General features: G+C 47.5%; 1 protein-coding gene and 1 long non-coding RNA gene across 8 annotated transcripts in view; one reads left to right on the top strand and one right to left on the bottom strand.

The window, feature by feature from the left end:
• DDR2 (discoidin domain receptor tyrosine kinase 2) overlaps positions 1-26746 on the top strand; it is a 149868-nt gene that overhangs the window by 69940 nt on the left and 53182 nt on the right. For 6 of the 7 annotated variants that reach the window (XM_038586245.1, XM_038586249.1, XM_038586247.1 and 3 more), the window contains one exon: positions 18392-18500. In XM_038586245.1, the coding sequence (XP_038442173.1) occupies positions 18392-18500 (109 nt within the window). Of the gene's footprint in view, positions 1-9180; positions 9496-18391; positions 18501-26746 lie in introns of those variants that run through there. The other variant, XM_038586248.1, reaches the window with a different exon arrangement.
• The window catches only part of LOC111094605, a 72871-nt gene that overhangs the window by 3118 nt on the left and 43007 nt on the right, over positions 1-26746 (bottom strand). The gene's annotated exons all lie outside the window — the stretch shown is intronic.

Below are 26746 nucleotides of genomic sequence, written 5' to 3'. Positions count from 1 at the left end.
GGATCAAGCGGTATAGATTTTCAGTTATAAGACAAATAAGCCACAGGGATGAAAAGTGCAGCCTAGGGAATAGAATCAATAATATAATAGTGTCATCTGGTGACAGATGGTGACTCTGCCTATCGTGGTGGCCACTGAGTAATGGATAGAATTGTTGAATCATTACATTATATGATTATATATGAAGTTGATAATTCAATTTTTAAATAGCTGTTTTTAAAAACAGTTTAGATTTTATCTTCTATTTCAATCTCATGACTCTTGTTCTCTCAATAGCTAAAGCTCTTTTATTTCTTAAGGTTTATTTATTTATTTGAGAGAGAGAGAGAGAGAGCACAGAAGCAAGGGGAGGGGCAGAGGGAGAGGGAAGCAGACTTCTTGCTGAGCATGGAGCTCGATCCCAGGACCCTGAGATCATGATCTTGAGCTGAAACCAAGAGCCAGACACTCAATGGACTGAGCCACCCATGTGCCCCAGCTCTAGCTCTTTTATTTTCCACTACAGATTGTCAGCATATGAACTTTGGAGCTGCTCATTGTCCACAAGGGACAGAATATGAGAGAGGGCATGTCCTTGGCATGTCCTTTGTTTTACAGATTAAGAGGAAGAGTCTCAGGATAGAGTACTGAGCTCCTCCAAGTCTACACCATTAGCGGAGCAGCTAGTCAGGCACCATTTCCGCCAAACCACCCAGCTACCTCACTCTCGGCTTTTGTAGAGAAAGAGACTTACACCATGACTTTTCTGATCTACATTGCATGTGTGTGTGTGCGTGTACGCAGGCCTACCTTGTTTTACTGTGCTTTATCACATTTGCAGATACTTTTTTTTTTTTTTTTTTAACAGATTGAAGGTTTGTGGTACTCCTGTGTTGAGCAAGTGTAGTGACACCATTTTTCCAACAGGTTTTGCTCACTTTGTGTCTTTGGGTCACATTTTGGTGATTCTCACAGTATTTCAAACTTTTTTTGTTGTTATTATATTTGTTATGGTGATCTGTGATTGGCAATTATGACTCACTGAGAGCTCAGGTGGTTAGCATTTTTTATCAATAAATTGGTGGTTAGCATTTTTTATCAATAAATTATTTTTAATTAAGGTAGGTACTTTTTAAAGTCATGATGCTATTGCACACTTAATAGACTGCAGTATAGTGTAAGTAGAACTTAAATGCATTGGGAAACCAACAAATTCATTTGACACACTTTGTTGGGATATTAACTTCATTGTGGTGGTGGTCTGGAACCAGACCTACGATATCTCGAAGGTACGCCTGTATACAGCTTTTCCTCTTTCCCACCCAGCACATCGTCTGGTATGTGATAACTCATCAATAAATGCTGGTTAAGGAATGTCTAGAGCCTTTTATCCTTTTAAAAGTTGGGAATACATTTAAGGGAAAAGGAGCAGAGTGAGTAATGAATACAGCATTCCCAGGGAAGTCAGAGCTCGGGAGACAGTCTGTGCAGTTTGTTTGGAAATGTATATAGCAGGGCGCTGGCTGCCATGGCGCCTACAGAGGATCTGTAACTCAGTCCCTGACCTCAGTGAATTTATAATGAGATAAGTACAGTAGGCCCTATACACATGGGATAAAAACAGAGACAAGACTGAATCATATGAAAAGAAAATTAACTTCCAGTCCAAGGCAGTAGGTAATCACCATCAGTGAGGAGTTCAGAGAAGGGAAGGAAATGGAGAGCTTGCTGCTGTACGGTTCTCAGTTCTCGGTGGAATGGGGTGAGGGGGAAGGAGGAGGGAGGCCAGATGAGGAATGTGCTCTAGGACAGTCCTGTCCATTTAGAACCAGCCACAAAGTGTCAGAAGAGCCACACACCCACTGTCCACTTAAGTTCCTGAGAGACATGGAGAAGGAAAGGCAACCAACGTTTGCGGACACCTACTAACCAGGAGGTCAACCCCTACGTCCTGATCGCCTGCTCCATGACACTGTGTCAGGTGTGGGGGATTCAGCGGTTGATTCAGACCAACAGAGCAAGGGCTCCCTTCACGGAGCCTATGTTCTAGGGCTGACCAGGCCACGTGGTGGGAACCGGACATTCCAGGTGCTGGTTTTCATGTTCAGTGGATTTCGTAGTAGCTTCCTCCCTCCCAGCCCCCAACCCCCAGCCCCCAACCCCAGCCTTTTCCCAAGACTAACTCCCCTGGCCTAGCTCTGTCCTCTGCGAGCACGTGGGGATCCCCACGATGCGGGTGGTGCACATTCCTGCGGAACTGCCAGGCAGGATCCTGGCAAAAGGAGCTCAGTCCTTCATTTGACTTCAGACCTTCCACTCTCCTTTAAAAATATCTGACTGACACGGTTATGGGGAAACCTTATCCAGGAAGAACCTAAAGCTTAGGGAAGAGTTGCCCACAGGTGGCTTGCCATCAAACACAAATTACTGGCAAATCTCTCTCAACTTCCTTTTCTGGTGGAGGCACCTCACACGGGGGGGAGAGTGGGGGTGGCGGGGAGGGGTTAGGGTTGGGACTGGCAGGGTGTAGCAAGAGCATCTGCCTCCCCTCACCCCATCTGTCCTGACGTACATGCTGGCTACTTTCCCTAATCATGGTGGGCTGGGGGGGGGCACCTTGGAGCGGCAGAGGCGGCCAGCCAGAGGCAGGGAGGGGAGGAGGTGAGGCCGGTGGGAGGACGGTGTGCCTGTGGCCCTGCTCACCGTCCAGCGTGGAGGATGCTCAGGGCCCTTCATCCTGCCTTCAACACCAACTCACCACACGACGAGGCCTCTGAATCCCCCACACCTAACACAGGTGAATCTCCCACACCTAACACAGGTCACCTTACAGAACATGCGTTTGCTCAGGACCCTCTGTGGTGAGCTGACCGGCGTCGTGGTTGCTTCCAGGCCTCGTAGGGCCTCCTGGGTCCCCCTGCAGGTCGGCTCTGCGGCTTTGGGGGAAGTCGAGGGACAAGGCATCCGGCTCCGCGCCTCTCCACATTGCCCAGTGGCTCCTTCCCAGCTGATGGATGCTTGTCGTTCTGCTTTGCGGGCGCCTCCCAGGACCCAGGGGGAGGCTCGCCTCATTTCTGTGGAGACCTCTGGCTGGACTCCTCGGCCTCTCCCAGGGGTGAGAGACGGCGGTTCCTGCAGCCTCAGGCCTGGCACCGGCTCGGCCCTGGTGGATCCAGGACCCGGGCCTCCAATCTCTCTCACTCTCTGGGGCATCTTTGTCCCAGAGTGACCTCGCGGGCTGTCTCCGTGACCGGCTCTTCACGGCCCCTGCCATGGGTGATTTTCATTCCAGATGCGAGCCAGTGGATTCCTGAAAGGGACTATGTGGGCTTCGCTCGCCATCTCCGCTCTGGCCTCGGTCTGGCGGCGCTCTCCTCTGTGGTCTGGATGGGGGACGATGATGGACACAGGCTGCCCGTTGTTTTTGTTTTGTGATATTTAAAGCAACCAAAGCTCTCATTACTGTAATACAGTATGTGCCTGGGCTGGAGGGAGGAGCTGAATCCCTCCCGGGCCGGGGGGCAGTTCTGTTAGGTTGCGGTGAGCCTGGGCCCGGGTTCCGCACCACGCGCGATAAAATTCAGTGTGTCAGGGCCGAGCGGGGCCTCATCCCAACCCCGCTCCTCCTCATCCCAACCCCTCATCTGTAGCCCGATCAGGGAAGGGGATCGCGAGTAACGGAGCCAGGACCAGAGCTCAGATCCCGAGGTGCACTCGCTGCCAGGTGCTGTAGCTTCTGCGTCTGCCCTCCTCACTTGTTCGAGATCCTTCTGAGGCCCTGACCCTAATTTGCCATTTGTAATTTTATACCATGTTTCTTAACAAAGTGGGCCTTCCGAATTTGTCCAAGCTTCGAGAGCCATAGAGACAGCTGCCCCCCGACCAGAACTTTCGGCTACCCCGAGCCGACCGGTGTGGGTGAGTTCGCGTGAGCCGTCCCGACGCCGCGATGCCAAACCCAGCTCCGAGCTCAGGTACCCGGGAGGCTCCCCTTCGTCCCTCAGTGGGAAACAGTGAGCGGTGCGTGGATCAGGTGGGAATGCCCTCCCCGAGTCGGGTTCACTGGCTGGCGGTAGGGTCGAAATCTTGCAAGCGGAGTAGTTGACCATCGCCTCGTGCCTGATGACGATGTCCTGTAGCCTGGGAGTAGGGGTGCTGGGGAAAGCCCGCCCTGGCCCAGCTTCAGAGCCGTGGTAGCCAGCTGTCAGGAACCAGAGATGGAAGGCCATTGCACTTGCCACCCGAGCCATCTCCGGCCGATTTTCTCTTCTCAGTGTTTTCTTCTGTACAACGAGGATGATAATCGTAATAACCTCAGGGAGCTGCTAGGAGGGCCACGTGGGAATATTCAGGTGAGACTTAGCATGCTGCCTGGCATTGAACACGTGCTCCACAAGTGCCTGCATATTCTCAGGAGCCCTGCGAGGTGCCAAGGGTCCTCGCCCTCCAGGAGCTCCGAGTCCTGCTGCGGAGACAAGATTTTCGCACCGTCCACAAGCCCGGTGACGGAGCGATAGAAGCCCCCACGCGGCACCTGCTAAGTTACGGGGTCTGGATGCCATGGTGTCGAGTCGGAGGAGGAGACCCCTTTAGGCTTGGGAGGAGGGCCGGGCAGGAGCGGGGCCAAGGGACGAAGCTTGTGTACTCCCCCCTCCCAGCGGTCAGCAGGCCAACCGGCTCCCCTGGACGTTCCTGGGCGCCGCGGACCCCCGGGGTCACCCATGCATCCACCAGCACCTTCCGCGCATATGTCCAGACTCTGCCCTGCCCTGGGGATTTAAAGCCACCTTGATAAGGTCCCTCCCTTGGGGGAGGCGCTCACAGCCCAGCTGGGAAGGGGAGGCCGTGGAGCAAGATCGCAGCCGACAAATGTTATGTCCGTGTCTGTTTCTGTCCCGAAGCCAAGCCTCTGAGCCCCAGGTGGGAGGGCTGATGTGAGAGAAGGCGTGATCTACCTGGTGGAAGGGGCTCCCTCTAGGCCACGTCCAGAGGAGCTGGAGGGGGTGGGCCTTCCGCCGGTGGAGTGGAGACAGTGGCTTGACCTCAGGGTGGGCGCCCCCTGACTGCGTGGAGAAGGCTCCCTGGCCGGGACGGGGCAGGTCCAGGTCCTCGGTTCCACACTTGGCCCTGGTGACGTGGCGTCTTGGCCCCGGGCTGGGAGTCAGGGGGCGCGGGCGGCTCTTCCGAAGGCAGGGGCCAGCGGCCAGCACAGGTGGCTCGGTGGGGAACCTCCCGAAGCAGATGGAGTCTGCAGGTGTCTCCGATCCTTAAATAAACTTCTGTTCTCTGCCCGCTTGCTTCGGGGGCTGCCGTGGAAGGCGGCAGAGGAGGGACGGTCTAGTGGCCACGAAGGCAGCCCGTGGAAAGTGTGAGAAGCGCGGCTCCCCTGGCCAAGCGCCTTCCTACTCGGCCGGGAGTGTAGGCCGCGGGGGCTGTTGGTGGGGGCGTGGGGACCCCGACGGGACCAGGCTGTGCCATTCAAACCCAAGCACCGCCAAGAGGCTTTCGGGCTCCGCGATCTGGGCAGAAAGCCGGGGGCCCCGTGTGTCCAGGGTGGTGGAGCCAGCACCCTGGGGGTCTGTGCGTCCCTGGGCCCCGGCTCCGTAACACCCTGGGTTCCACTGTGCCCTGCGAGCCCTGGAGCCAGGGCCGGGTGCCAGCCTGCTCACCCGCTGTCTGGCTGGTTTTCCTGCATGTTTGTCTGTGCATCTGCGGCCCGGAGCTGGCATTGATGACTTTTTTTTCCCAAAGATTTTATTTATTTATTCATGAGAGACACAGAGAGAGAAAGAGAGAGAGAGAGAGAGAGAGAGAGAGAGAGAGGCAGAGACCAGGCAGAGGGAGAAGCAAGCTCCATGCAGGGAGCCCAATGTGGGACTCGATCCTGGGACCCCGGGGTCACGCCCTGAGCTGAAGGCAGGTGCTCAACTGTGGAGCCACCCGGGTGGCCCTGATGCTTTTTGTTGTGTTATGTTCAGGTGACCAGGCCTGGGCTGGGCCCACCCCAGACGCCCTTGTCACCGTGGCTGCTGGCCTGGTTTCCTTCTCCGCCGCCATCCTATGCATGATTCCGCTACTAAATAACAACTAAATATGAACAAGCACCTGCCATCTCCCGGGCACCGGGCACTGCGCTGCAAGCCCTTTATGTGCATCATCCCGTCTAATTGTGACAGCGACATCGTTTTCAAATTGTGTCCGTATCTCATACTGTCCTGGTCCCTAGATAAGTGCCTTTTAACCACGGCATTAATTGGTATCTGGTTGTTTAAAGGGCCTGACGTGGGGCAGCTGGCTGGCTCAGCTGGGAGAGCACATGGCTCTTGATGTTGGGGTCGTGGGTTCAAGTCCCGGGTTGGGTGTGGAGCCTACTTTAAAATAATAAACAAATAAATGAAGGGTCTGACCTATATTATGGTTGAAGGTTTCACCACACACCCTGGTTGCCAGGGTCTCAGAGGTGAAGTCCTCCTGCTGAGGGTGGCAGAGGAGGAGAGGGATGTCCGAGCTCTTTGTGGCAAAAGCCCCGTGGTTAGCGCACGTATTCAGGAGGCCCCGAGTATGTAAAGGGGAGACACTTGGGTTGCTTTGCTGCAAGGGAGGTCCCAGCTGGTGTCTGGGAAAGAGGATCTGAGAGCCTGTCGTGGAGAAACTCTGGCGGAACGGAAAGCAGGGCTCGCTGGCAGCGCGCTGCCATCCTCTGGAGTTCGGGAGAGCTTCCTGCCACCCGATGCGAAGGGATCCACTCGCGTCCCGGAGAGTCTGCAGATGTGAATCGGGCTCCTGCAGGAAGCCAGCCCCCCGATGGGGCCCCGGGCTGTTAAGGCACCAGCACGACCATGGCCCCGAGAGAGGGCGGCCCGGGGGGTGGGGGGGAGGCGAGGGTGCAGGGAGCCCGAGGCCTGCAGGTGGTGCAGCCGGGTGTGCCGTCACACCCAGGGACCCGCAGCGCGATCACGTCACTGTCCCCACACGTGTGGCCACCGCCCAGCTCTCCTGGGCCCCAGGCCGCCTCCTGCTGTGCTGCATCACAGTTCAGGACCTTTTATGGCTGTCAGGCGACCGCAGGTAAAGGACCCAGTCGGTTTGTCCAGAGGAAGCGTCACTCACGGCGACCTTTAGCATGCGGGTCCCAGGCCAGGGGTTGGTGTTGTTGGCCTTGCCTGCTTTATGAGCAAGGAGGGGACCCGTCGGCCAGGCTTCGTGTCCTCTGAGCACCCGCTGGATAGCTGCTAGCTGGTGCAAAAACTAAAGGCACAGGTAAGAAGCACGCTTTTGGCCTCTGATTCGGCAGATTCCATGGAGGGGTCCACGCGTGGGGGCAGCGAGAGTCAGATGGAAATGCAGACATGCAGGAGCACCCTGACTGGGCCATGTTCCTTTTTTTTTTTTTTTTTTTTTTTAAAGATTTTATTTATTTATTCATGAGAGACACAGAGAGAGAGGCAGAGACACAGGCAGAGGGAGAAGCAGGCTCCCTGTGGGGAGCCCGACGCGGGATTCGATCTCGGGTCTCCAGGATCACGCCCTGGGCCACCCAGGTGCCCCAGTAATTAAAAAATCTTAGAAAAAAAAGAAATGAGTTATCTGAGAGAGACAGGGCCTAAGGAAGGTGTGTGCACTCAGAGGTTTAGGAAGGACGAAGAGGAGGTCGGCCCAGGGCAGGCCGTGAGGCAGGAGGGCAGAGCTGGTTTGGGGGACCAGAGGCTGGGCCCGGACCCTGCCCCGCAGTTGCCTGTGTCGAGGCCTCTCCGCTTTCCAGGCTGCCCCACTTTCCTCACCTTTAACCAGAGGGGATGGAGATGGGTGAGCTCTCAGGTCCCCTAAGCTCCCACTGCTGTGGGTCCATATATTTGAAGACTAGAGTCTTTATTCCGTAACCCCCAAGCCCCTCAGAGCCTAGTACCTTGTGCCAAGACCTTCCAGCGCCTGGAAATGCACGCAGGTGCACGCAGTCCGCCCTCTGCTCCCCTGTGTGGGGTGGGGGCTGGGGGGAGGGGGGGGTAGGGCCTGGGGCAGAGCGTGGGACGAGGGAGGGCATGGGAGGCTGGTGGGAAAGCTGCTCAGGTGCCGGCCCACTGGGGGTTAGGTGCCAAGGAGGGATGCACATGAAGACGCAGGGGCTGTTGGAGCTCAGCGGGGCTCGGTGAGCACCCCCGGGACCCCGCAGGCCCTAGGGTGCTGGGCCACAGCTCTTTCTGTGTTTGCAAACTGCCCTGCCCTCGCTGTCCTTACCCTCCTTCTGCCTCCTGCTCATCCGGCGAAGGCGTCAGATGTGACGCTGATGATGCGGAAAGTAACCTCGCACGATGTCACACAGTCAGGGTTCTGGGCTCCATGTGTCCCTGGCCGGGGGCAGAGTCTTCTGGGGCCAGGATGTCACTCAGCATCCTGTCGTCTCCACAGAGGCCGAGGGACAGAAAGCGAGAGCTACCTGGCTTCCCTCCTCCTGCCGCGGCAGACCCAGGTTGTGTCCACCTTCCAGCCCGAGGAGCGAGGAGGAGGAGGGAGCAAAGTGCCCTTCCAAGCAAGGCAGCCGCGCGGCTCGCAGACTCACGGCCTCTGAGCCGGGACGGTGACCTCGGGTGGCCGGGGCATGGCCTGTGTGCAAACATAGATGGGGCGGTGGGGCCCTTGGCCTTAGCTCTGCGGGGCTACACTTTGCGAAGCGCGAGGCTGGGCCTCCCAGAGGAAGGACGGGCTGAGGGAGACTTAGTAAGTCTCTGGGAGCCCATCACCCGAGGCTGGCTGGTGTGTGAGTGTGCCCTTGCACATGCATCCGCGTGCGCGCGCGAGCGTGTGTGTGTATGGGTGTGTGTCTGGGGGCCCGACTCTTGCCAAAACCAAGCTCATTTCTGCATATTTGTTTGCTGAGTATTAAACACTCCAAAGATTGCTCTTTCGAATTGTTGAATCTGAGATGAAAATGAGTCAGCAGAGAGGAAAACAAGCCTGGAGGCCCCGATGGCCCCTGCGTGAAAACATGCGGCCCTAAAGCAAGCATGTGGGGCTTCTCTACCTGCCTCGGCCCCCCGCCCGCGCCCCCGAGCCCGCCCCCCCCCCCCCCAGTACCCCTGGCTTCCCAGTACCGGCGTCTGCTGCAGCCTGACGAGCCTTCCAGAACCCCTCCCTTGCCCGCGGGGAAGGCCTGTCCTTAGGCTGGAGGCTACAGATGACTTTCCGGGAGGGCAGGCACTTCCTCTTCAGACCCCAGGGCAGCCTGAACAGGAAGATCTCTGCTGGGAATCCGGGAAGGCGCCGCCGTCCCCTGGAACCTCCTCTCGGGCCTTGGGACCTGGGAAGCCCGCTGGCGAGGGAGGATGACCATCTGCCAAATCAGATGCGCCTCGCTTCGGAGCTGGGCTGTCTTCCTGAAAACTTGACCGTGACAGCACTTAAGCACACCGGGCCATGCTCTGAATGCCCTGGAAGGATTTACCGGTCAAGGGAACCCGGTGCCCGGTGCGCCGAGCGAACGGCTGTTTGTAAGGTGGAGCCGCACTCGTGATTCAGGAGGTCAGTAAGTAGATGGGGCGGTTCTGGGTGCTGTGCGTCGGTGCCCTCGTACCCCGTGGAAAGCTCTTATTCAGGGGTACCTGGCGCTTCAGGGCTGTGCAGAGAGTTCTTGTGAAATGTGGATAAACGCTGCGTGATTTGTGAGTTTGGCAAGTTCAGACGCTTCTCCGAGTGGGGCGTGTACCCCCGGTTCTGCTGCAGGGAAGAAGGCGTGGGTGCTGCTATTCGCACTTGGGGGGAGGAGAAAGCTCCACTATGTGTGAGTTAGGGTCACTCCAAAGGTGCTTGGGAGGAACAGAGATGCCCGCGGTTCCCATCCAGTGAGGGTGAGAGGTCCCCAGGGGTCCCTGCCCAGCCTACCTGCCGTGTCAGAGTGGAAATGATGGTGCATTGTTCCCCCCAAATAAATGCAGTTACCTGTGATGGCTACATTTCTCAAGATGTTTCTCTTTATATCTACCTATGTGTCATCGAAATCTCCGTCATCTATCATCTATCTATCTATCTATCTATCTATCTATCTATCTATCTATCATCTATCATGTATATTCAGTTCTCTAGCAAAGGAAGAGACATGGCGTGGGGCTCCGGTTTGGGAGCCCTGAAAGGCTGTTCCTTGAACCAGGATGGAGCGAGACACCTGACCTTGCCCCGCACCCTGCCTCACTCAGCATCCCAAAGGCATTCAGACCCCTCTCCTAAGTTCCCGTGCCTCGTCCTCAGCTGCCATCCTATTTGGGCGCCAGAGCAGAGCCTGTTACTAGGGCAACAGTCTGACTTTTCAAGGCGGTTGGAGAAGAGGAGTGTGTGTCTCCAGGCGCGTGTGACCTGGAGCTGTAGGCGACACAGGACAGACCAGGAGCGAGCCCTTCCCGTGTGAACTCTCCGTAGGATGGGATGGTGTCGGGCACAAGGTGCTGATGACTCGCTGCATGTGCTCCTGACTGTGTTTCAGGAAGAAGCTTTTAGAAATTCACTCAGTTACTGCGGTAACTTGTCACAAGTTTGACCTTCTAGATTCTTGTTTTTTTGACTTTGTTTTTTTTCATCCTTGCCGATTTCTTGTTGTGGCCATCACACTCCCACCTGCCTCCCATTTACTTCCTGGTTTTCCTGATGGCTTTGACCCACAGCCTGTCCAGATTCTGGTGTGGGCAGACCTGAGATGGAGCGCCAACTGTTCCCATCAGGTCTGGGGGTTCCTGAGCCATGGCTCCCTTTGGGGTCAGTTTGGAGTGTTCATCCAGCTTGGCCAGGGGAGGGGATTTTTGACTGTGAAGAGGGAAGTGAGTTCTTTATTACAAGGGACACATTCTCAGGGCACCTGGGTGGTCAGCAGTTGAGCATCTGTCTTTGGCTCAAGTCATGATCCTGGGGTCCTGGGATCGAGTCCCACATGGGGCTCCTTGCAGAGAGCCTGCTTCTCCCTCTGCCTCTCTCTCTGTGTGTCTCTCATGAATAAATAAATAAAATCTTAAAAAAAAAAGGAGACACCTTCTCTCTGAGCTACATACCTAATGATATTCTTTTTTTTAAATTTTTATTTGTTTATGATAGTCACACAGAGAGAGAGAGAGAGAGAGAGAGAGAGGCAGAGACATAGGCAGAGGGAGAAGCAGGCTCCATGCACCGGGAGCCCGACGTGGGATTCGATCCCAGCTCTCCAGGATCGCGCCCTGGGCCAAAGGGAGGTGCTAAACTGCTGCGCCACCCAGGGATCCCCCCTAATGATATTCTTTGGAAAATATTGGGCTGTGAGTGGGTGAAGGGACCTACGTCCTTACTTTCCTAGTCTGTAAAGGGAGGTGGTACTCTTTCTCCTCAGGAATGTTGTGAGGCTCAATAATAATGTGTTTAGGGGCACCTACTGAAGTGCAAGTGTTCTAGAAAAAAAAAAAGCTCAACAAAGTAAGATATAAGCAGCAATTCTCAACTGTTTTTTCTTTTTTTGCTTCTACTTTATTCATGTACGAGGTGTCCCAATCAATAAGACTGCTCAGTCCCACAAGTGCTTCTTCAGATACAAGAGAAGTTCCCCACATACCTCTAACCTCTGGGACATGCATGGTTGTAAGCACTCCCCCCCCCCCATTCTGATAGATTGCCCCCAGAAAATTGTTTTTTGTCACAAAAAGCAATGTAGAAGACATTAACAAGGAACACATTTTCCTTGTTAAGAATCCAAACACGACAAGTAAGGCTAGAGTTTCCTTTTGCTCGCCATTCCCAATCTCCTCTGCCAAGCACTCCTGTCTCTGAGGGACCTACTGTTATCAGCACTGTCTCCGAAGAGTCCTTGCTCTGCCTCTGTTTACCCTCTTATTTGAACACTGCGGGGAGCACTAGAGTGAAGCTTGTTTTTAGGGCAGTGTTTACCCTTCTAGAGCTTTTGTGTAGGTATAAAAGTATGTGAGTGTGTGGGTGTGTGTGCACTCACCCATAAAGATTTACATAGACCTTGTAACATGTTTGTTCATTCAAAAATACAAGATAGACACCTAACTATGTCACTCTCCAGCTCATCCTTTTAAAGTCTTGCATAGTATTTCACAGTAGGAATATACCGTAGTTTCTGGCATTCTCATATTTGTAGTAATTTCCCCCAAGTTTTTGTTATTTAAAAAAAAATATTGTGCCAACGGTGTCTTCACATCCTTGCCAACACTTCTCTCTCTCTCTCCCTCTCTCTCTTTGATACTGGCCTTTCTGAATAAGTGTGAGGTGATAACTCATTGCAGTTTTGATTTGTATTTGCCTGATGATGAATGATTAAGCATTTTTTTTTCATATGCCTCTTGTCCATTCATGTGTCTTCTTTGGAGAAATGTCTATTCAAGTCCTTAACCCATTTAAAAATTGGGTTATGAGTTTTTGGCTATTGAGTTGTAGTATTTTTTTTATATATTCTGAATATTAATCCCTTATCAGATGTATGGTTTACAGATCTTTTCTCCCATGGTATGGGTTGCCTTTCACTCTGTCAATGGTTTCCTTTGCTGTGGAGAAGCTTTATAGTTTGGTGTAATCTTGCTTGTTTATTTTTGTTGTTGTTGCCTATGCTTTTGGTGTCGTATCCATGAAATCATCGCCAAGGCCGATGTCATGATGCTTTTCCCATGTTTTCTCCCAGGAGTTGTAAAGTTTCAGGTCTTACATTCAAGACTTTAATCCATTTTGAGTTGATCCTTGTGTGTGGCATAAGATCAGGGTCCAATTCCATTCTTTTACATGTGGGTATCGGTTTTTTCAATACCATTTTTGGAGAGATTGTTCCTTTCTCCAATTGTGTATTCATGGCACCCTTCTCAAAGATAAGTTGGCCACAGCCACTATGGAAGACAGTATGCAGGTTCATTAAATCCTACTTCTGCGGATTTTTTTCTTTTTTTTTTTTTTTTTTGATTTTTTTCAAGAGAATTGGAATCAGGATCTTGAAGAAGTACTAGCACTCCCACATTCATTGCAGTACTATTTGCAAGAGCTAAGATGTGGAGACAATCCAGATATTGATACGTAAATGAATAAAAAAAATGTGGCCTATACACACAATGGAATATTATATTATTCGGCCTTCAAGAAGAAAGACATTCTGTAACATGCAACAACATTGATGAACCTTAAGGACATTATGTTAAGTGAAATAAATCAGTCACAGAAGGACAAATACTGCATAGTTCCAAGATATTATAATTATATTATATATTATATCCTGCCCTCAGCCCAGCATGTGATTCTGGATCTCCCTCTGCCTGTGTCTCTGCCTCTCTTTCTGTCTCTCTCATGAATAAATAAATAAAATCTTTAAAAAAATTATCTAATGGAAGAGTGGAATGGTGGTTGCCAGGGACTGAGGGGGAGGGGAAATGGGGAGCTACTAATTAACAGGCATAAAATTAAGATTGAGCAAGACGAGTGCATTCTAGAAATCTGATGTACCACATTGTACCTACAGTGAACAATAACATACTGAACACTGGAAAATTTATTAAGAGAGGAGATCTTACGTTAAGTGTTCTTACCACAATAAAATAAAATTTTAAAAATATTCCAAAGCACTTCTTTGTACACACCCCATCGTGCAGGTTCATAAATATTTCTCTAGAGTAACTAATAATAAGTGGAATAGATGGATGATAGGGTATATGCAGTTTTAAATTTAAATTATTGTCTAATTTACACAGCCAGCGGCAGACTACAAGAGTATTTATTCCCCCACATTGTTGCCACATCCATATTATCACACTTAAAAATTTTGCCAACCTAATGAGTCAAATTGGTACTTAATGACGGTTTTAGTGTTTGTCTTTCTGATTCTTAATGAGGTTCAGTACTTTCAGATGTTTACTGGCATTATATTGTTTCTTCTGTTAAATGCTTTTAATTTACTTGGCTGATTTTAATAGTGGCTTTCAAAAAATGATCCATGCATCCATATTTACGTGGGAAATTACTTTGTTATAAAATTTCAAAGATCTATCTTAGCCTGTTGCTTCTCTGTTATGTTTATGATGCCTTTGGTCTCAAAGGCATTTAACATTTTGATGGAAGATTTTATCACTTTTTTCATTTTTGGATTTGTTTCCTTTGTCTCATTTGTGTAGGCCTTCCTTACGGTTAGCTTCTAGCAGATGCTATGCTTTCTTGAAATATTTTTAGAGTTCTACTTCTACATTTTGGGCTTTCTGTTTTGTGTGTGAGTTATGGGTATACCTTTATTTGTTTCCGAATACAAATGAACTGTTTCACTGATTTTGAATACCCCTTTTAGAATTTAGTAAGTTCCCACTTATATATGAGTCTTTTCTGGGTTGCCTGTTCTCTTCATTGTTCTCTTTATATATTTCTGTGCCAATCCCACACTCGGACAGGGCTTTCCTGACCACCGTACCTGAAGTAGCCCTCGTTTACTGTCTACTGCATCGCCCCATTGCGTTTTCTTCATGGCACACACATCTCTTTAGAGTTCTTGTTTATTTATTCGTTCGCTTGTGGATTGCAAGCTTCATGATGGCAGCTCCAAGCTGCCTTTTTTAGCACGTGGAATAGCACCCGTAGACACTTAGAGCATAGCTACTGGAAGAAGGGATGAAGGAACACCCCTTGAGCAAGGATATTTACAGTTGAGCTTTATTCTCAAAACTTGCATGAATTGTCAAAAGGATTTGTACTATCAACCAAAGAAGTGGATAGAGAAGGGCCTTTCTACATCCTTGAAGTTCTCCTATGTGTGTTTGTGGCTTCTGCTCACATTGTCGCATTGCTTAAATATGGAACCCTTGGAAAAACTCCCCCAAAGGGGCAGAAAAGGGTGATGTATGCTTATCATAAACCTCGGGTACACTTCCTTTTAGGGTATGGAATTTAGCGTGGCCAAATGTAGTCACTGAATATGTGGCCCAAGGCAATCATTAATTCACGCTGCAAATATTTATCCAGCACTCTGGTAGGTGTTGAGAAAGCAATGGCGAGTAGAATAAACATGGAACTTATAGGGGGAGGGGTGTAGGGGGAGACCCTAATTAGACACTACAGCAAAGAGTATGTAATTAGAAACTAGGATCATTTCTTTGTAGAAAAATAGTAAGAAGCTTTTAGTGCGTGCAACCAGAAGGCCAGAGAGTAGTTCACAGAGGAAGTGACTGCTGAACAGAGCTTTGATGTAGACAAAGAGAGCACGAAGCATTTTGGCGGAGGTCCTGAGGCAGAAGCAGGAGTGTAGCTCTGGTGACGTGCGTGGGCAGAGGCCAGATCAAAGGATGACGACAAAAACAAAACAAACAACGACGACGACGACAAAACCCATGTGGGTATTGGAATAATACAAACCCTGGGTTCGCATGAGTTTTGGCACCTGTCAGCTGTGTAACCAGATCAGTTTTAACCTCTTCCTCCTCAGTTACCTTGCTGATGAAAACTAACCAACTTGGGTTACCGTGAATATTACATGAGAGAGACTTTGGCACGTGTTAGAGATCTGTGGTGTAGTTAGGGTACTTCACTTCTTCCGTGTTTGTTAGCTGCCAACACCTTAATTTTAAGCAAGCAAAGCAGAAATAGTCACTTGTTTTGGGGATTCACAGCCTGAAACCAAGCTGCAGTTTCCAAAAGGAAATGCAGTCAAAATTTTTTGAACATCTGATAGGTTCTACTTCATTCCGTGAAAAACCATTTTTGAGCACCTGCTTTGTGCAAAATAGAAAGTATTCTTCAGGGGATACAAGGATGAGCCATTTTGAAGGTAATGACTACATGGGTAAATTTATAACCTGTGTCACAGAGAATCTATGGAGGCAAGATCAGTGTGTGTTTTGGTGAACGAGTGAGGTATAAAAGATGGGCCCAGTAGAAGGAACCACCGGGGATGGCTATGGTGGGGAGGAGGGCATGGCCAACAACTCAGGAGAAAGGTGCCATGAGAGAGAATTGTAGGACTCCCTTACAAAAGAGAGGGCAGTTGGCCTCGGCAGTGCTCGCAGGGCCAAATGGTTGCACGCAAGGAGCTCAGTCTTTGTGGAAGGACATCCTGGATTGTGGTCATGGCTGGTGCTGGAGTACAGCCACGACCAATGTCTCCAAGATCTGCCTGCGTGCTTCTCTGGACATACTAGTTTGGGGACTCATTGATGGAAACACGATGTTCTTGCTGCTGGCAGTGACTAGGGATGCTGCGACACATATCTACCCATCCAAATCAGTGCCATGAGACCATGCTTATCTTTTGTGGTCTTTGGATCACCCATCGCTGACCCCCACCATAAGGCCACTTTAGTCTTGTGTGTTTGATTAGTTTTGGCTCCATCCTCTCCAGGCATATGAATAACTGCTTTGGTGCTGTGGTTTGGTGTGTGTTTTTTCTTTTTTCTTTTTCTTTTTCTTTTTTACACCACTTTTTTTGAGGAGGGCAGATCAGAGTTCTACTGCCTAGAAAAAACATCATGGAAAGCTTCTGTTTCCTCAAACAGGGTCTTGGCTATGTTAGCACATTATTTACTCTCTCCCCATTATAGCCCATTATAATCCTACTAGCTTTCAAGAACCTGATCAAATCAGAGTTCTCCGTGAAGCCTTCTTTAATCACCCCAGCTGAACGGGATTTTGTCTTCCTTTATAATTATGTATTACAGGTTATTTATAACAGTGGATCCAGTGTTTGGTTGATGATTGGTGTTACCTGGAGGAAACTTTTGAAGAAAATTTTTATTCTAGAACAACTTTATATTTACAGAATCAATGCAAGGATAGTGCATGAAATTCCTGTTTATCCAATAGCCAGTGTGTCTCCTATTATTAACATCGTACATTAGTATAGGACCTTTGTCACAGTAAATGAACCAATGTTGATACGTTATTATTAACTAAAGTCTATACTTTATTCAGAAGTCCTCAGTTTTCTGCTGATGTCCTTTATCTGTTCCAGGATGGTCCTTCAGGGCACCACACTACCTGTAGTTATGACGTCTCCTAAGTCTCCCTTAGCTGTGACAGTTTCTTGGACTTTCTTGTCTTTGGTGATCTTGACAGTTTTGAGGATTACTCAATAGGGATTTTGGAAAATGTCCCTAAATTTGGATCCGTCTGATGGTTTTCTCATGATCAGACTGAAGTAATGAGTTTTTAGGAGGAAGACCACAGAGGCTAAGTACCATTCTCATCACATCATATCCAGGATATGTAGTATCAGTATGACTTATCAGTGGTGAGGCTAACCTCCATCACCTGGCTTGAGGTCGTGTTCATCAAGTTCCTCTGCTGAAAAGGTCCTTTCTCCATGTCCATACTGGGCTCTTTGGGAGAAAGTCACTGTGCGCAGTTCACCCTAAGGGGAGAGGTTATGTGTCAACTCTTTTAAGAGCTGAGTGTCTGCCTAAATTATTTAGAATTCTTCTGAATGGGAAATTTTTCTGTTCTCCCCATTTGTTTATTCAATCATTTATTTATATCAACACGGACTTGTAGATATTTATTTTATACCTTGAGTTATAATCCAATACTACTTTATTTATTTTGTCACTCAAGATGTTCCAGCTTTGGCCACTGGGAACTTTTTCAGTTGATTCCTGTGTCCCTTTGATACGTCCCCATCATTTTGGGGGGTGTATGCTTTCTTGATTTCTGTCACTAAAGGATTCTGTATGGGTCCTGCCCCAGACCTGGGATCAGCCACGTCTCCAGGGAACTCTGGTTCCTTTTTTTGAGGTATTGAAAACCAAGATGGGGGCACCAGGCTTACTTGCGGACATCATGGTGTCTGGCTTCCAGGCCCTCTTGGCCGACACAGCAAAGAGACCATGTGTGTATGCTAACCTGTATATATGCCTATATCTGTAAATGTTCCATATGTAACGTTATGTATCTCTATTAAACTGAATGTGAGTTCATACTCAGTGTCTCAACCCTAAGCCCTTACCACACAGGTCATTTGGGGGAATTTAAAAACACAGAATCCCAGGTACCTACCACTCCAGAGCCAGTAAAGTCAGGATCAATATTGACCTTAGATCTTTTGAAAGGCAAACACATTAACACCATGGAATGTTTTTCTTGGTTTAGTTTTGGAATCAATATCAAAATTATGAAAACTTCATAAACGTAGGTTTTGTTTTCTCACCATTTGCAATTTGGGTAGTTTTATATCTCAGTAAAAGTTTGTTGCCTGTCTAAAATTTTGCTAATTTTAATTCCACAATCTAATAGAGTTTGGAAATTCCTACATGATGTGACTTTTGAGTGTCCCAATGGTTCTCAAAGTCTGTGATTTGAAGTCCCTGATATAGAAATAAAAACTCTAAGAACACAAATATAATCGTACAAGTCATATTCATTCATGTTGACAGTATTTATGTCACTCATTTCCTCTCCTCTTTCTTGTTTTCTCGAATTTTTTGGTGGGCTGCAGTCTCCAGTTCCAACACCATCTTGTGAGCTGAACTCCGTTCCCAGGATGCCCTTGATGCTGCTCCTGCTGCTGCCCATCTTGAGTTCTGCAAAAGCTCAGGTCAATCCAGGTAACACAGCCATTGCTCAGCCACATGCTGGAAGAGTCCATCAGTGTTCATCTTGGGAAAGACCCTGCCAAGGGTACCCAAAGGGTTCCTTCCTTCCTTCTCTTGCTTTCCCTTCCATCTTTCCTTCCTTCCTTCCTTCCTTCCTTCCTTCCTTCCTTCCTTCCTTCCTTCCTCTTACTTTCATGATGAAACATGTCCAAAATAGAATCAGAAACTAATGTCCTGTGTCTGTATAACATCTTGACTATCACAAAAGAGTTCCTGATATAAAGTAGGGTGGAGGAAATGGGAATAAAAAAAAAAAGTGGAAGAAGCAGGCATTTGCTTCTGCATCTTCTAAGAAACAGAAGGAGAGAATTTTTAGATGCCATGCAGAACCTCTGCAGGTTGGATTTCCAGTTATTTTTCTCTGGTTCAGGTTTGTGTTTTACTTGGACATCCTGTTGTGCCTTTGGGACCTTCGTCTTGTGGGCAGTCTTTCCTGCCGGGTGTGGCCATACTAAAAAATACATGTGTTAAGAGAAATCTTTTTAGTTTCCCTCATTTTTTAAAAGTTACATGTATATTTTACCTTTAAATTGAAGCATACGGTTTTATCCCTTGTCTATTACCCCAGCAGTGCCTCCTAACAACCTGTGTAGTGCTGGTAATTTAGTTTGGGCTTGGTTGAACTGTTGTTCTGATCTCTGGGTTCATGCACATATCCGGGAGTCAGCTGGTTATTGGTTCATCGGGGATGGTGTTGGCTCTGATGACCAGGCACCTTGGCTGTGCTCTCTTCCAGCAGACTAGTGTGGAGATCTTTTAGCAGAATTGCACAGGAGCAAAAGCAGAAGCAGAAATGCACAGCATTTTGCAAGCTGATGCTTCAGTCACTGAAATCTCATTGTCCAAAGTGAGTGGCATGGCCAAGCCCAGCATCAGAGTGGAATGGCATAAAGAGTTACCAGGGGGAAGGCTTGAATACAGGGAAGGGTGAAGGACAACAGTCAATTTTTCATGTCAACACATAAAAATATAGGAAGGTACCCATAGTCTAAGTGCTCAATGTGATGAATTTTGCAAACTGAATACATCCATCAGCAGGATCCAGATTACAAAACAGAGCTTCACCAGACTTGGAAGGCAGGCTCTCCTCATGCTCCTCTCCAGTTACTTCTTCCCACGCTCACCCCATGCTAAATGTTATCCTGCTTTCTAACAATATAGGTTAATTTTTGCCTGTTTTTGTACTTTATATAAGTGAAAGCAGATGATCCCTAAATACTCTTTTGTGTCTGGCTTCTTTCATTCATTGTGTTGTTTGTGACATTCATCCCTACTCTTACATGCAGTTGGCAACTGTTTGTTTTCATTGTTATATAATGTTACTTTGTTTGACTATTTTATTTATCCAGTCTACTGTGGATGGGAATTTGGATTGTTTCCAGTTTGCATTCATCAGGAACAAATCTGCTACAATCATTCTCATAAAGGTCTTTTGGTAGAACTATGTACTCAGCTTTTTGGGGTACACACCTAGAAGCGGAATTGCTGGGTTGTATGCTACATACAATATGGTTTTCTACATACTGCCAAAGGGTTTTCTAAAGGGATTTTTCCTAATTTTCCACTCCACGATAGTGTATGAGAGTTTTAGGTGCTCCATGATGTATTTGATTTTTGAGGACATTTTTATTTTGTCCTTTTCATGTAGCATGAGGGTAGTTGTGAAAATTCTCACCCTCTTCCCCTCACCAGAATCCCATCTCCACGGGATATTCTTCATACCTGAAAAGGAACTATAATCAAAACACCTTAAAACCAAAGATTTATTGGTTTAATAAACCCAGTGCCCTACAGCTTTCTTACAATGAGCTTAATTGGAACATCTCGGATCTGAACTCGGACTCACCGTTTTTTCATTTTTTCTCCTCTGAGTTCCTCTCATCTGGTTGAAGTGTGGTTGCCTCTTGTTATGTTTAACAAGCCCAGATTGGGTTTCAGAGGAAGAGTCACTATGTGTGCACAGTGGTCAAAGGTTTTGGTGCCAGGCACATCCACAGAGACTGGAATGACATCCACAGAGACTGGAATGACGTGTTTTAATGGGTAAAACCAGAGGAGCTGTCCCTCTGTGTGAGAGAACCCTGCTGGATCCCTGCAGCAGGAGCTATTGGAAGATAGCAAAGAGTTATCTTTAAATCTTTTCCCCCTATTCCTGCTGTCACCCATTTCTGTTGGATCTTTCTGCCAAGGAAAAAGAAATAAAGGTCTTGATTTGCAAAGATCTTTATAGGAACATAGAATATTTGAAATACATTAATGAACTAATCCTTCTCTCTACCGATTTTTCTATTCTACCAAGGTAAGCTGAAGGCATACAATGGGATATTGTAATTCATGTTACAGGATTTGGTCACCAAGCTGAGGGGTCGTGGAGTCTTAGGGGATACACACTGATGAACATAGAGTAGATATATAATAAATGCATGCCTATGGATTTATGGGTGACTATTTAGAAGTCCTTATTGTTATCTATTGAGAGATGGAAATTCTTGGCCACTTATGTTTTCCCCATAGGTTGGCTGCATGGAATAACTAAATGGCATCTTGGATTTAAGTCAGGAGAACTGGCTTATAAACAGATCTTATATAGAGCCAATTGTAAAAATATCGACACATATTTTAATAGATTACTTGATATAAAATATTGGCTGGCAAAAAGCAACTGGGCTAAGCACTAAACTTAATAATACTGAGTCTAAAATAAGCTCATTAATTTAAGTCCATTTTAGAGATTTCATCATGGCTGCTGGCGTCACCCCTCAGGGGATGCAGAGTAGTGCTAGTGCGATACAGGTAGTAGATCATGACATGAGACATGATGGCAGAGTGCTGCTGGCTCACTACTCTAAAACGCCAGAGCTTTGACAGTGGCAGTGAAGGGGTTAGTGGGGCAGGTGGTAGTGGTGGCATTTCCAGTAACGGCAGTGTTGAAGGTGGTGTTACCACTGGGGGCTGCGGTGTGGGCTCTGCAGGTCCACCCCGGAAATACTGACATGCAGGAGGATGTACACACAGTTCTAAAGTGTGGGCAGTGTGCTGAGTCATCTTCCAGTTGTAACAGTGCCCCAGGGACTGGGTCCTGAAGACTGTCGATTCAATGACGGAAGTCATTGGAAAAGGTCAAGGCAGTTTCCTCTGTCAAAATCATGGCTCAGGTGTGTCAGCTAGCGAGTGGTATCCCTGTCAAACAGTCATACCAACAATTTCTGAAAAACGTTCCTACAAATCAACAAATGACTTGGATATTATTAGAACAATCTGATGAATGATTTGCAATTCACACAGAACATAGTATTTAACTCACTCAGAAGATTATTTTGAGGAACAGCCTAGTTACAACCCTGGGTTGGTCTTAAATTAGTTGTGTGGCATTAAGCATGCCGTTGTACTTTTCTTCACACTTCCTTAATCCTTTCTCCTGTAGTGAGATGAAGTTGGACTACATGATCTCTGAGAGCCTTTCTGGCACAAACTTACTATGATTTTATGGTGTGGGAGCCTTACTGCCTATATTGGAATATATGGATGGGCTTTAGGCTTGGAAGTAGGGTTCCTGACCTTGAGTGGCTCTTTGTAAGAAAACCTGCTTGTCCCCAACTCCTGGTGCTTCTCAGACTCAGGAATCTAAAATCTGAGCTTCATTACAAGCTTGCCTTTGAGGTTAAGCACAAAGAAGATAGCTGATTAATTAAAAAAAAAAAAAAATGTACCCTAAAATGCCCCCTAGTGACAGATTGGGTACAGAATAGCTGCCCCAGCCTGACATGCAGGAGTTTCATAATACTAGAAGCCTTTTGTATGGCTTTTTTTTTTTTTTTTTTTTTGTCTCTGGAGGTGGGTCCAAGAAGTCTTTCAGGAAGAAGGAATAGCATAAGCTGTTGCTGGAGGGAGGGAGAGGTTCACATGGGCTGCCTGGAGGAGGGTGAGTGAGGGACCCAAAGAGGCAGCTTTTCCATCCTCTTGCAGGTCTTTGGGTCAAGTTTCGCCTCCTTCTCAACTTGAGCTGGGCTACTGGACTCAACAGGAGAGCCTGGGAGTACCTCCAGGAGAAAGAGAAGTCTTTAGACTTCACAATGAAGCATAAGAACGCTCTGGGCTTTAGTATTTGTTTGATCAGCCAGCAAGGTCAGACTCCTCTAGGCTTCTCCCTCGATGGCCAGCCAGGGCCCAGAATCTCATGACTTTCTAGCTAAGAGGATGAATAAAAGTGACCTGATTACCCCGGACCCAAGCCCAGGGGTCTGAGGTCCTAAAGACTCACCAAACCAACCTGATAATTGCTGTCTGTGAGGAGCACAAGGGCAGTTGGTCCCACCCTCTGACTTGGCCTGTGATAACTGGTTTTACTTGGAAAAGGGAAAAACAGTTCTTTTTCCCTAACAGGCAACCCAGGCATTTAGGATCCATGGTATGGAGCCAGGGCAGGGCAGGGCAGGGCTGGGGCTTCCTTCCTGTTTCCATTCCACGCTTTCCCCTCATAGGAAGCAGGCAACTTACTAGTGATTCAGAGCCCTGGGGTGGGGGAGTCCTCTTTCGGTGTCTAGAATGTTCTTCTCTCAGGGCAGAGACAAAGACATGAAGGGGCTGGGATTTTGAGAGGAGGAATTCTTCTCCTATAGACTCCAGATTTGTTTTAGGTTCCTCACTGGGATTTTGTTATTTCCAGCATCAATCCTACCTTCCAGTAAGTTCTTCGGGTCTAGGCAAACTAGCATCCTAGGCCGTTTGTGTTGCAATGGACCTTAGTGATATTTAAGTCCCTCTTCCTCATTTGACAGATAAAGGAAGTGGTGTCAAAGGGGGTGAGTGATTCGTCCATGGGCACACATCTAGCTAATGGTAAAGCAGGAACTCATGGCGCTAGTCTCCTGGCCCTAAGTTCTTTCCACTAAAACCATCCAGCCCCACCAGGGAGTCAGTAAGGAAATGACTTTCTCCAATAATCATGTAATAGCTGGGCATCCTCATGGTTTCCTTTTGTGACTGCCAGTGTGCGTTGATGGGGATGAGGGGTCACTGGGGTTTGAGGGATGACCTGAGGCCAAGGAATAAGAGAAGACTAACAGGATCATACAGAGCTCGTTCTTGTAGCCTTGGTCTCGTTAGCACGCCCAGCAAGCTAGGCTGGCACTAGAAAGCCCCTTGGGACTGACTCACCCTCGCAAAGAAACCAAAGCACCAGAGATGCTCTGGTTCCTTTCTGCACAGAGTTGTCCTCTTGTCCTCACCCCTTTGTCTCCCACCAAAGCTGATACAAGTTAAGTTACTTACACACATTTCCAAATTGCAGAATCATTTTTGTTTCCTTGAGCTCTCCTTATTCATGTGCTCAGAGAGTGCGAGAGGGTTGGTGGGGGTCATGCAATGAGCCTGTGGTACTAGTTTCAGGTTTCTGAAACCAGATCTGAGGTGCTAGTGTTATGCGTATGTATATATGTTTGTGTGTGTGTGTGAGAGAGAGAGAGAGAGAGAGAGGGAGGGAGAGAGAGAGAGGGAGGGAGAGAGAGAGAGAGATTTTGCTTGCTTGCTTTATTCGGCTGAGGAGGGCCCTCAGAGGGAGATAAAAAATTCTGGGAAGGACCTCCCTGCTTGAATTTCTCTGAAGCAAGCAATGCCTGATGCAGCCCAGATTGGCTTTCTTGCTTGTGTGTGTGTGTGTGTGTGTGTGTGTGTGTGTGTTTGTTTGTCAAGTCTAGCCTGAGGGTGGCCTTTGGTATCCTTCCTGCCAGTAAAAGGATCTTTCTCTGGGGACAACAGAAGCTCATCTGCCCCTCAAACATCCCTGGTTGTGCCAAATAGGGAAAAAGAGAATGCAGAGTTCAAAGAAGGGCACCAACTAATATTCAATGAGCGCTTAATATATTCCTGGTGCTATTCTAAGTGGGTGTCAGCAAATTTAATCTTCACAATAATTTTATGAATTAGGTCATACTGTTATTCACAAAGGAGAAACTGAGTCCCAGGAACATTAGGTGACTCCCTCAAGATTACAGAGCTCGCGAGGTGGCGGAGGGAAGATGCGATCCACCTCCAGCAGCATATTCTTGACCTCTGTGCTCTAACTGCCGCTTGGAGTGTGAGACTCATAGGATGTTCATGTGCTACACAACCCGGGTCAGGTCCCCAGTGTCTTCCTGGTTGAAATACGGAAGGTATGAGAGTGAGCTGGACAGGAAGGAATTGGTTAGGCTAGATGAAAAGAAAAAAGGAGAGCATGTGAGCTTAAGGAAAGGCACAGAGCACAATAGGAAAGTAAGAGTGTGGAGATGTTTGTCATCGAGGGGTCATGAGGGCAAGAGGGAGGTTACGGTGGTACCAAAACCAGGAGCCACAGAACTTTGGGATCCTCGGTATGTGACAAATGCTTTCTGATCACAAGCTTTGTCTTCATCCGGTGATAACAAAACGCTATGCCATGTCCTTCCTCCCAGGATGCTCGTTCTTTCCACTGCCCCTTACAACAGTTAGATTTCTTATTTTATTTTTAAGTAAATTTATATCCCCTTCACCCATTTCTCCCACCCCTCTACCCCTGACCTCAGGCAACCACCGATCTCTTCTCTATGTCTGTGAGCTTGTTTTTCTTGTTGTTTTTTTTAGATTCCCCATTTAAGAGAGATCATAGAGTATTGACTCTGACTTATTCCACTTAGCATAATGCCCTCGGGTTTCATTCATGTTGTCACGAATGGCAGGATTTCCTTCTTTCTCATAATTAAGATTCTATTGTACAATATACCACAATTTCCTTATCCATTCATCCATTGATGGACGCTTTGGTTGTTTCCACATCTTGGCTCTTATAAATAATGCTGTGGTGAACATAGGGGTGGTGGTGCATATATCTTTTTGAATTAATGTTTTCATTTTTTTCAGATAAATATCAAAAAGTGAAATTGCTGGATCACATGGTAGTTCTATTTTTTTAAAAGGTTTTATTTATTAATTTGAGAGAGAGAGAGAGAGAAAGAGAATGAAAGCACAAGCAGGGGGAGAAACAGAGGGAGAGAGAGAGAAGCAGATTCCCCAGTGAGCAGGGAGCTGGATGCAGGGCTCCATCCCAGGACCCCGAGACCATGACCTGAGCTGAAGGCAGATGCCTAACTGACTGAGCCACCCAGAATGGTAGTTCTATTTTTAATGTTTTCAGGAAACTCCACACTGTTTTCCATAGAGGCTACACCAATTTACATTTGTACCAGTAGCGCATAAAGATTTATTTTTCTCCATATCCTCACCAACACTTGTTATTTCTTATCTCTTTGACAGTAGCCACTCCAAAAGGTGGGAGGTGAGATCTCATTGGGGTTTTGATTTGCATTCCCCTGATGATGCACAGATATTGGACATCTTTTCATTACTTGTTTGCCATCTGTATGTCTCCTTTGGAAAATGTCTATTTGGATCTTCTGCCTGTTTTTTAATTGGATTTTTGTTGTTGTTGTTGTTTTTGCTATTGAGTTGTACGAGTTCTTTATATATTTTGGATATTAATTCCTTACCAGATATACTATTTGCAAATATTTTTTCACCCATACAGCAGGTTGCCTTTTCATTTGTTGATGGTTTCCTTTGCTGTGCAGAAGCTTTTTAGTTTGATGTAGTCCCACTTATTTATTTTTGCTTTTGCTGCTTTTGCTTTTGGTATCAGATTAAAAAAAATGTTGCCAAGACACACATCAAGCAACTTACTGCCTATGTTTTCTTCTAGGAGTTCTATGATTTTAGTTTTATGTGCAAATCTTTAATTCATTTCGAGTTCATTTTTGTGCATAGTATAAGACAGTGGTCAAGTTTTATTCATTTGCATGTGGCTGCCCAGTTTTCCCACCACCATTTATTGAAGAGACAGTCCTTTCCCCATTGTATGTTCTTGGCTCCTTTGTTGTAAATTAACTGACCATGTATGTGTGGATTTATGTCCAGGTTCTCCGTTTTGTTTTTGTTTTTTTTAATGTCCAGGTTCTCTGTTTTGTTCCATTGATCTATATGTATGCTTTTATGCCAATACTGCACTGTTTTAATTACTACAGCTTTGTAAAGTATCTTGCAATTGGGGAGCATAATGCCTTCAGCTTTATTCTTTTTTTTCAGGATTGCTTTTGCTATTCAGATTCTTTGGTGGTTCCATACAAATTTTAGAATTATCTGTTTTTATCCGTTTGAAAAACAACCACTGGAATTTTGATTGAATCTAT

This window comes from Canis lupus, chromosome 38 (assembly GCF_011100685.1).
Source record: "Canis lupus familiaris isolate Mischka breed German Shepherd chromosome 38, alternate assembly UU_Cfam_GSD_1.0, whole genome shotgun sequence".
In the NCBI taxonomy this organism is placed as follows: Eukaryota; Metazoa; Chordata; class Mammalia; order Carnivora; family Canidae; genus Canis; species Canis lupus.
This window is presented reverse-complemented; position numbering and strand designations above follow the sequence as displayed.